The sequence below is a fragment of the Triturus cristatus genome, chromosome 1_2 (genome assembly GCF_964204655.1).
Source record: "Triturus cristatus chromosome 1_2, aTriCri1.1, whole genome shotgun sequence".
Lineage (NCBI taxonomy): Eukaryota > Metazoa > Chordata > Amphibia > Caudata > Salamandridae > Triturus > Triturus cristatus.
In genome coordinates this window covers 895,510,576-895,520,730 of record NC_140580.1, presented here as the reverse complement: position 1 = coordinate 895,520,730, position 10,155 = coordinate 895,510,576, and the positions used below count along the sequence as shown (strand labels likewise).

Below are 10,155 nucleotides of genomic sequence, written 5' to 3'. Positions count from 1 at the left end.
TTCATCAAGACCTGGTTAGTTGAGGGCAGACTTTAAGTGGGAGTGAAAAACTACAGGGTCTCTCAAAGAGGCGTGGTCAATGTAATAAAGGGTGTGGCTTAAAACACCTAAGCACAAAATCTGGGCTTAGCATAGTGTGCCTCCCGACTGGTATTTTGCTGCTTCTGTCATTGCATCCAGATATATAATACAACAAGTAACATTACACCTACAGCAAGCCAGAACTATGGGCTTTGCCATTGGTTGTTAGTTACATAAGATAAATAAGCAATAACTATGGCTTTGTTGTATAGAGTATTGAAAATGTTTCCATTCTGAAATGCTGAGACTGTGAAAGAAGTATAACGAGTCTCTTTGAAGTTACATCAGGGGCAGTGAAGGGTGGCACTGCTGCAGAGGTAATATTTTGTTTCCATCCTGATAGAGAAGGCAAAAATTGAGAGCCCGATAGCGACCCGTCTCAGCGCCTGCGTTTTAGAACTACACCGTCAGGAGCTGGCCCGCTTACAGCCCTGGTTGAGGGTTCCGGTGTGCTGAGCGGCACTCGTAACAATCTATAGACGTGCCTACCTGTCCTGCATAGAGGCAACAGTGTGCAGAGCCGCTCATGGTTTGTGTGGACTAAATCCTCAAATTCAATGAAGATGCTGGACCTGTCATGGCTCCTCTTTTTACTTTGAGAGGAACTTTGGAAACCAGGCACTGGGAGGTGCTGGAATTGGGTTAAATATCCCCAGCTGCCCTTCAAGTGTGACCAGCACTGGAACAGACACCATGGTCAGAACTGCCCCTGGCAACCTGCAATTCAGAAAGAACATGAAGACACTCCCCTTCAAAGAACACCACCCCTACATGATAGGAGCCAGTAACCCCTGAATATGGTACTTTGTAAACAATCATTAGTAGGACTCTGTTACTGTCTGGCTATGATTTCAGCCAGTGCTTAACTTGTAATGAGTGCTGGGGGCCAGGGCTCTGCTCAGAAGTCCCCGACCGGTGTAATTGAACGTTGGCGTGACAGATATCAAGCCTGGGAGTCTTAAATCCACCTTGCGTCTCTTTAATTCACTACCAGACACTCTCTGCCAGTTTTCACTCTTGTGGGTTCCTGCCCACTCCCTTGGTGACGGTTTCTCCGGCCTTCTTTTCCTCCATCTCTCCGTTGTGTGTGTTTTTCCCTCGTAAGTATCTGACGGGGAAAAATAAGAGGAGGTGCCCAAAAATGAGTGTCGATAGACACCATCGGCAAACACCGGCTCAAATTAAGCACTGATTTCAGCCTTATAAATACCAATGCATCATATACTCTTTAGAAGATGCCTGAAACCATTCAATCAAAGTCTGGCAACGCAGGCGCACTTTGGACAGAGGTCAAACTCAAAGAGCAAGGTGGACTCTTTATGATCTCACACGTCTTTGTTTCGTTCGCATTTTACCTACCATAACTTCTTTCCTCCACTCACAAGGGTCTCTACTGTCACCAGTGGGTTGGGCGACGAAGTTGCCGCCCTATTCTCATCCTTTACGTAGACCAGTCACGTCAACTGATTCCATGTAGGCCCATCCTACGGTGATGTCATTATCTGCATCTCTTGAAAGGGCTCACCATCCTCTTGTCTGATTGGCTTTTAACTGGCCATCAGGAGACACAGTTAACCCCATAACACACCGAAATAAAGACACGTTGGACTATCCAAAGGCTTCAACATGAGATGGTAGACCAACCCAACTGAAAGGCACTCTTCTGTATTGGAACTGGAAGGATAATCCGGGTTAGGTCCCGTGGTGGGCAGGTTAGAAAGAGCTCTCTTCACCCCGAGGCACTCAGCTACCTCTAAGGGAGGTAACAAGATGTAAGATCATGCATGGTTTGGGTGTCTCGAGAGGAGAGGAAAAATGCGAGAATGGATAATCTCACATTTTTTACTTGAACTATCCGTAAACCAAGGCACAATTTTCAGAGTCATATTCAGGTTTTCTAAACACTTCACATATCTAACGGCAGCCTCAAAAAAGTTAGCCAGTACTCCATAGATGTGAGCAAATGTGGAACATAATATAATATTTTTTAATAAACAGGCAACTATTCTTTACAAAATAAAAAAAGTGAAAACACTTTTGCATCAGAAAGATAAGGAATGAAAAGACGTGTTGAGTAATGTTATGGTTGTTTTTATCAAATGTAGATTTGCCGGTGTCCTGCTCCTACAGCTCGGTGCCCTGGGCTTGGTGTTATTCACGGATTCCAGAGGCAGAGGAAAGTTTGGACCCTGCGCATCAACTTTGAATTTCGATTTTCTGCTATGTAATTATGTTTTCTTGTGCATTTGGTTTTCTGGAAAGAGTGTCAGCTCTCTGTTTTCACATACATTTTCATAATCTACTGCATTGCACCTGTTTATTAGGGAGCCTATAAGATCTCAATGCTTATTAAAGGAAACTATTTGTATTTTGTTCTCTGGCTAAGTCATCATAACCCCTAAAATACACCCGCCTGGTGAGGTTAATGTTTCGATAAAACAGTTGTGTTTCATTGCCATTTTGTACAATAATTAATTACCCAATCACAGTCGATGCTCATTACCTCAGCCACCCCATTTTCTACCCATCCTAAATGTGCTGCCCCGCAGTTAATGGTACTGGCACAGCTGCCTCGATTTCTACGAAGTAAGTTATCCATCATCTAAATGAATTAAATCTAAAATGTAGAAAAAACTACTTTTGATTCAACCAATCAAAATAGTGTTCGCTGCAGCCTCTTGGAAATACTGGATAGTGTGTAAGGATGTCTCTTGATTGGCCATATTTCCGACAGTGCCTTGTGGACACGGCCCAGTCACGCTGTTGCTGACACACTGAGCGCTATTGCCTCTAATGTGATTGGATTGGGTACTTTGCCATTTTTATTTCCACCCATTAAATGTACTGCTTCTTTGATCATGCTCTCAGGTGCCAGGTCCTTTGCTGTTTCGTTCCACAGGGTGCGCGCGAGGTGGTCTGCGCCCCTCTCCAGCAGCAGTTCCACCACAGCAGCTTGGCCCTTCTCGGCGGCCAGATGCAGAGCGGTTTTATTCAGCCAGCTGGCTGTCTCCGTGCTGGCCCCTTGGTCTAGCAGGTAAGAGGCAACCTCTCTGTGCCCATTCTCGGACGCCCGGTGCAGCGGTGTGAGCTGTGCCCCGTCCTTGCTGTTTACGTTGGCTCCTTCCCTGACCAGTGCCTCCACGATGGCCATGTGGCCACCTGCCGCCGCCATGTGGAGTGCCGTGCAGCCACTGTTGTCCTCAGTCTCGATGCTGGCTTTTGCCTGTAGCAGCAGACTCACAATCTGCAAGACAGAAAAGAACCCAAGCTCAACGAGGGGCACTTTGACCATGGGTAAAGACTCCAGCCCCCAAAAATGAAACCAAGGTTGGGTATACTCAGCGACACGGGCAGGGGGGCCAGGATGTAAGTATTCCTGGTGATGTTTGGAGCAGGAGTGGGCCGGACACTCGACAGGTGTGAGCAGGAAGGGACAGGAGCCACCGTTAATAGGAAATGGTGAATATGCAAGCACATTACTCTAGGAGCATTTGGTTAAACTTTGTCGAATTAAAGCAGAGCCCCCCAAAGAATGGGGCACAGGCAGCATTATTCCCCAAGCACTTGTTCATGGCCCCATATTCTTGCTCCAAAATGCATTTATAGATTTAGAAGCAAGCCTGCCCTGTTTGTTAATGACGAGGCTGTTAAGTTCTGAGTACTTGCCCCAACTACCTCCCCGAGAGGCCTGTAACTGTTTGAGGTCTCTACCCAAGAGCCAATGTGGATAAGGTGTACTTGGCACAGTTTACAGAGCAATGATTGGATGGAGTCCAGGACACAGGTAACACATCTAATACCATTGGACGATGCCAGATGTTCGAGTTACCATGGTTTCTGTTTCCTGGGAGAACTTTAAAAAAAATAGAAACAGTTGCTTTTGCTATGTGGGCCTATCGAAGTTTTTGCCTGGACCCCTCAAAATCTTCTGACATGTCTAGTTTAAAGATCGTTTTTATAAGGAGGAGCGCTCTCCTGAAAGGATTTTGGGAAGAATTTTGTAGCCAGTGGCGCTTTTCGGAGCCCTTTGAGTAACATTAGTGAAAACAAATGTGGAGGATTTTAGGGGGGGAACCTCTAAGGTTTTTCAGGAGTTAGACAGACTAATCATTCACATTAGACACTAACATCTGTGGAAATGTGGTAGGGTTTTCAAAAGATATTAAATGCATTCATTCTCAGATTCTGTCAGTAAGAACTTGGCCTGCAGTGCAATGTTCTTTTCCATGTGCATCAGATGTCTCTAACTTTACAGCACTCAAAAACAGGATTAGCTCACCCACCGTTATTACAGACTTAAATTACTCTTGTAAGCAGTTCCTGTTCAAGTCGAGCCTCCTATCACATTATTTGAATGTTTCTTTCGGATATTAGTGAATCGAACAACTTCAGATCCACATTTACGCTACTGACATTTCCTAGGCATGAATATTACATTAAGAAAAATGTGACCGAAGAGCAGTTCAACCTGAGCAGGGACAGATTGCAAGCATAACAACTCAAAACTCTGCCCTCCCACTTGCCCATGCTGTATCCATAATAAAGGGTACAGGGTCCTTGAAAAGTCCATCATAGTTCGGTTAGGTTTAAAAACATAGGTCCCAAAGTGCAGAAATGGCACTATGGCCATTCCATCTTGGGCTCGGAATACAGTAGGTGCCTCAGGGGCACAACATGTGTGTGCACCTGCTTCATGCACCCCAGGAGCACTCTGGTATTGTAGAAGGGGCCGTCGAAGGTTGTGAGACCTCACTTATCGTACGTATCACACTGACATGCATTTCGTGCCAGCTCAAGAAGGTGTTTCCTCATTTGCATGGGAAGTAGTCCATGCTAATGTGGAAATTCTTTGTCTTTGCGTCCATGCCGTATTACAGATGTGGGTACAAAGGAGCTGTAGGGAGGCATTTTGACTGTGCAACACAAACAGGTGTTGTACAGGCAATGTGCCTCCCAATGGATGCCCTCAGAAGGGTGGTAAGTGAGTCCCAGTGCCACTCGGGCATCCCGCCACAGGCGGGTGCAGTCAATCACTGCCCCCACCTCCAGGGGGATCTCTGCCCCTATCAAATGCAAGTTGGTTTACAGTCTTCACAGTGAAATGCAGACTAGCCACTTCAAACAGCCGGTCAGCCTGAGCTAAGCAGGCACTGAACTGAACGTCATATGCTTCTAAGACAACATGGCTAACCTGTGTTGTCTTAAATTGAAACATTTATTTAGATACTCGATTTGGGAGCTTTGGGGCACCATCTCTCTCCCCGTTTTAATCTCTCCATTTTAGACTTTCTGTAATATTATAAATGGACAGCTCTGTTTAACAGTAAGGTAGAGGCACACTGGTCAAGGCTGGATTGTTGGTTAATAGCAGTGCATGAAGTTTAAAACCCAGCCCTGTAATGCATCGTTTGAATATAGCAAAAGAAAATTCACCCCAAAAAGTTTTTTCTAATTCTCTAAAAAAGTTAGCTCACGTTAGTTCAACTGGGTTTATACGCAGGTTTTTAGCGACACTTTAGAATATGAAATCCTGAATTAGTGAATTAATTCCTAGAAAAATATGACAGTACTTAGAGTCTAGCACAGTACCCAGGCCAAAAGACTGTGACTGGATGGCCTGATAAAGAGCCACTTCTCACGGGCTGAGGACTCTTTAGCCCATCATGCCCTGGAAGCAGCCCACGTCTCTACAACCAACCAGAGGTATTCTTGTCCATCTGGCCAGAACAGCACTGGGACTGGTCTGCATGGCAATAGTGAGAGTTCCTGGCATCATGGCACCTCTGAAGAATGGATACGGCTAAATCAGATACAGCTGCATGTCCAACAAGCAAACAACTCTGGCACCTGGTTGACAGGAAATCTCACAATTTCCTCTGCAGGTCAATCCAGCTCTAAATCGAGTTGTTGACAAACTGCTAGAGAAACATGGTACTGTGCATCTCCCAGGGGAATCTGAGCCCGTGGACCTGCATTGGATAGCCCTATTGAAGAGGGGTACCCTCATCCTGCTCATGAGTGAAGCACGGTGTATCATGAGCCCAGAAGGCCCAGAACCATCCATACCTTTTCATTTCCATTACGCGCGGCTATTGCAAGAGCTGTCCTGCCGAGTTGATCTTTCCCATTGACTTCTGCCCCTTTGGCCAGCAGGAACCGCATTGCCTCCATGCTCTCTGCTTCTACTGCCAGGTGTACTGGGGTCATCTCTCCACCACATCGGAGCTCCAGGGAAACCCCATGTCCAACAAGCTGGTCAATGATGTGTATGTGGTTGCTCACAGTGGCCCAGTGCAGAGGAGACCATCTGTGATGGTCACCTTGAGTTGGGTCGAGGCCTTGCTCAAGCAGGTTCTGCACGATGAGGGTGTGCCCGTTGGCAGCCGCACAGTGGAGAGGGCTGAGGCCTCCATTAGTGACTGCTGTGGCTGAGGCTCCACGCTTCAGGAGGAAGTGGATCACCTGGGTGTGGCCACCCCAGGCCGCCTGATGAAGAGAGGTGCGACCAGATGCATCCACTGCGTTGACTAGTGCTCCTCTCTGAACTAACAGCTTAACTGAAGCAATGCGACCACCAAACGCAGCATAATGTAGAGGGGTCCGCTCATGTTCATCCCTGGAGACATAGAGATAAGGAGGAGACAATGAGACTGAATTTTCGTGAAATGAGAGTTATGAGCTTTAGATTACAATTGACAAGTGAGCAAACATGATTCATATTAGCATAGAATGGAACACACATGACTCACTGGTATTTACTTTTATCTGATTACAACACTGTCACAATTATCTATAGTTGATCCTTAAGGAGGAAAACATTGCAAACTTTGTCAATTTTGTACAGTGGCAAATTTGTTAAAAAACATAAGCGCTGGGGCTCTCCTCAGGAGGCAGCTTGCACCAGCCCATTTCTCCTGTTAGCACCACCTAAAACAGAACCAGATACTAGCCATGAACGTGGGGAGAGGATGTGGCGTAATGACCAGAGCTGCTGACTTCGAAGCTGGGGAGCCAGGCTAGAGTCTCTGCGTAGGTGTGGTATCCTGCTGCTCAGCCAGAATGACTGCTTGATAGGATGTTGGTGTTTGGAATGTTTGCGTGCGTGAATCAGTTGGTGGATGGGCTGAGCAGCAGAGGGGCTGCTCCTGGTGGGGCTCACGCTTTCCCTCTTACTTGGGATATTACTTACCTTCTTGATTACTATCTGACTTAAGGATTACTCATTCTACCATGTATCCTGTCACTCAATAAACCTACATGGAAAATCCACCTGGCTTGGAGCGCTCTTCATTATACTACATTTTGGTACCAGGAGTGCTGAACTTCATCAACCCGAAGAAGCTGGTGCCCCACGCTCAAGGTAAAGGAATTTCCTTTAAACTAAAACTACACTTTTAAAATTACACTGGCACCCCGAGCCCCACCAGTGACCCTCCACCGGTCGCCCCAACTTTAACCTGTCAGTTTCTGCTACTGTTTCTACATCCCTCACTGTTGGATTCTACTTGCTGTGACCCAACCCGTGTTTCTATTCCTCGCCGTGCCTGTTTCAAATGATACAGAGTCCCTGTTCCTTTTGTGCCAGTCTTCAGAAGCCGTTTTTGGGTCATGAATAATTATCCATCGCACAGTGCTGTGGTATTTCGTGCTGCTTACTGTCATGCTGCAAGCTTCGTGGCAAGAGTAATGTTTTTACCACTGATGCTCCCCGAGACTTGTCTGGAAGTGTGCAGTCTGCTTATGCCTGTCAATTGTGTCTGTGAAGGTCTGCTGTCCACTCTGCTAGCTTGCATCTCGCATATACTGCCAATCATTGACTGTGACTGCTTGGTTTTACTGCTGTTTTTGATGCCAAATGCTGTCGAGTTTGTCTGTATCCATGTTGGCAGTTTAACTGCTTCGCCACTTTCAAAATATGGCACGAGCTGCTTCCAGCGCGCACATATCCAGCGTGCGCAAATTTACCTGTTTTCAGCGATGTTTATTTGGATCTTTTGTGACGTCTCCTCCTGGTCAGTGTTGCCAGATTTTTAGACCCGTCCCAAACCCAATGCAGCTCAAATATAAGCCCAAAATAAGCCCAATCAGACCAGTTCCAGCCCAAAAATCAGCCTAAATTAGCAAGTGTCCAATTAAGCGCAAATCGACATCAGAACCAATTTTAACGACAAATATACATTCTATTCAATATACAGATGGTGGGAGGGTGTTAGCAGCAAGGCACATACTTTGCATATGCTTCATTTAAATTGTTTTTATCATTAACATGGCCATGGATGCAAGGCAACAATAAAAAAATGTCCAGCGAACTGGTGATTAATGATCCTGCTGGAGAGCAGTCCTTTGCCTGTTTGTAGTTTTGAAATGCAGATACGCTGTATTTTTTTTGGATAGCTCAGTGGGTTACTGCCTTTGTCACAGAGATTCTTGTGTTACTTGCAGTTCAGAAATTACAATCCTAACAAAGGACAGTGACCTATGAACTGTCATCAAAGAGCTGCATACAAACATGGATGGTATAGTTAGAACTTCACTTTTTTTTGTGTTACTATATAGTTAGAAATTCCCCAGTCTTTCATTATTTTAATGTTGCTCAAATGAGTTTGGGCCGATATACATTTTTATTAGTAAAGCCAACCCCCAACCACTGGGTATGCTTTAAATCCTGAGTTTGTGCTTTCCCAGCTCAAACCCTCTTAAAATATACTGCCCAACAGTATGGATGACATTTAATTCCTACACCTTGTAATCCTCATTGACTTATGTGACATTCCCTATAGACTGAATGACATACTTGTATGATTCATTGTCTCTGTATATTGTGATTACGAGTAAGTGAAAATAAAACAAAACAGTACCTTTATGCCACAGCTTCTCAATATAATGTAGCGAAACGTACACCGGGACGTAGCAGTAATTGAAGGAACTATATGTGTATGTGTTGGTTCATTTGAAGTCTTCAAACGTAGATAAATGATTAGTTTCCACCTCACTCACTCACTGTGATGAGGCACAAGCAATCGTTGCCAAATTGATGTGGATAAAATCATGCACACCTCAGATTTGCACAGTTGAGGAGCGTGTGATCCGTCTCTCGCACACTACGTCAGTCTCCTTTCCTGAGCTGCATAAGTACTGTGACACGACCCTACACTGTCATATGAATAGCGCTATACAACAAATGAAATGCATATGATAGGGGGCTACAGAGACATGAAGGGCACTGTTGGAGGTTGGTAGCAATGGTATCTGTGGAGAAAGAGGTCATTGGTGCGGCGCCAAAAAAGACTTTCGCGCTAGCGCTAAACACGGCCCTGTCATTGCCTTTCTGTTTTCATTTAACTAGCAGTCAGGTCATTAGGGCAACTGTGCAACATATTTTAAAGTTCGTGCTAATTATATTTATTGCTATATTCAATGTATTAGACATCCCTTTTACTTTCAAATAACTCTCGACATACACACAGAATTGATCCTTTGGATCATGGTGACTGCAGGAAAATATAATGTAATCTAGGGCTTGTAGGCTACCACAAGAAGTGAGAAATTGGGCCCGCAGTGGCCCACCCAAATGCACTCTGGAGCCGGGCCTGATTGTGTCATGATGTCTCACTTACCTGGTCCTGGTCGGTGGTCGGTGGTGAGTCACGCGGTCACCGGTGGTGGGTGGCTGGCAGTGGACTGGAAAACTAAAGCTGCCTGGCAGCAGGCACGGTGGCACTGGCAGTGGCTGGGACTAGGTGCTGGCGGGCCTGGGCGCTGGCGGGCCTGGGGCTGGGCGCTGGCGGGCCTGGGCGGCAGCGCTGGAGTGACTGGGCCTGGGGCTGGAGCAAAGTGGGCCTGGGCCTGGGCGGCTGGGGTTGGGCCTGGGCGGCTGGGGCTGGGCCTGGGCGGCTGGGCCTGGTGATGATGAGTGCACACACTAGTAGTCGTCGGAGTCGGAGAACTCGTCGTCGTCGTCTCCTCACTCCATCACAGCACAGACGTCTTCTCTTCAGTAACAGTTCAACACTGCCTGCTGCACTGGCACTGCACTGACTGCACTCGTCATCAGCAGACAGTCAGCAGACAGCA

At 46.3% G+C, this 10,155-nt stretch overlaps 1 protein-coding gene across 3 annotated transcripts in view; it reads right to left on the bottom strand.

The window, feature by feature from the left end:
- Window positions 1-2,167: 2,167 nt before the first annotated feature.
- The window catches only part of ANKRD65 (ankyrin repeat domain 65), a 90,811-nt gene continuing 82,823 nt past the window's right edge, over window positions 2,168-10,155 (bottom strand). For all 3 annotated transcript variants that reach the window (XM_085609553.1, XM_085609551.1, XM_085609552.1), the window contains exons 3-4: window positions 6,148-6,697; window positions 2,168-3,325 (exon numbers count right to left, since the gene is read on the bottom strand). In XM_085609553.1, coding sequence (XP_085465679.1) covers window positions 2,837-3,325; window positions 6,148-6,697 — 1,039 coding nt within the window. In that variant the 3' untranslated portion in view covers window positions 2,168-2,836. The remainder of the gene's footprint in view (window positions 3,326-6,147; window positions 6,698-10,155) is intronic.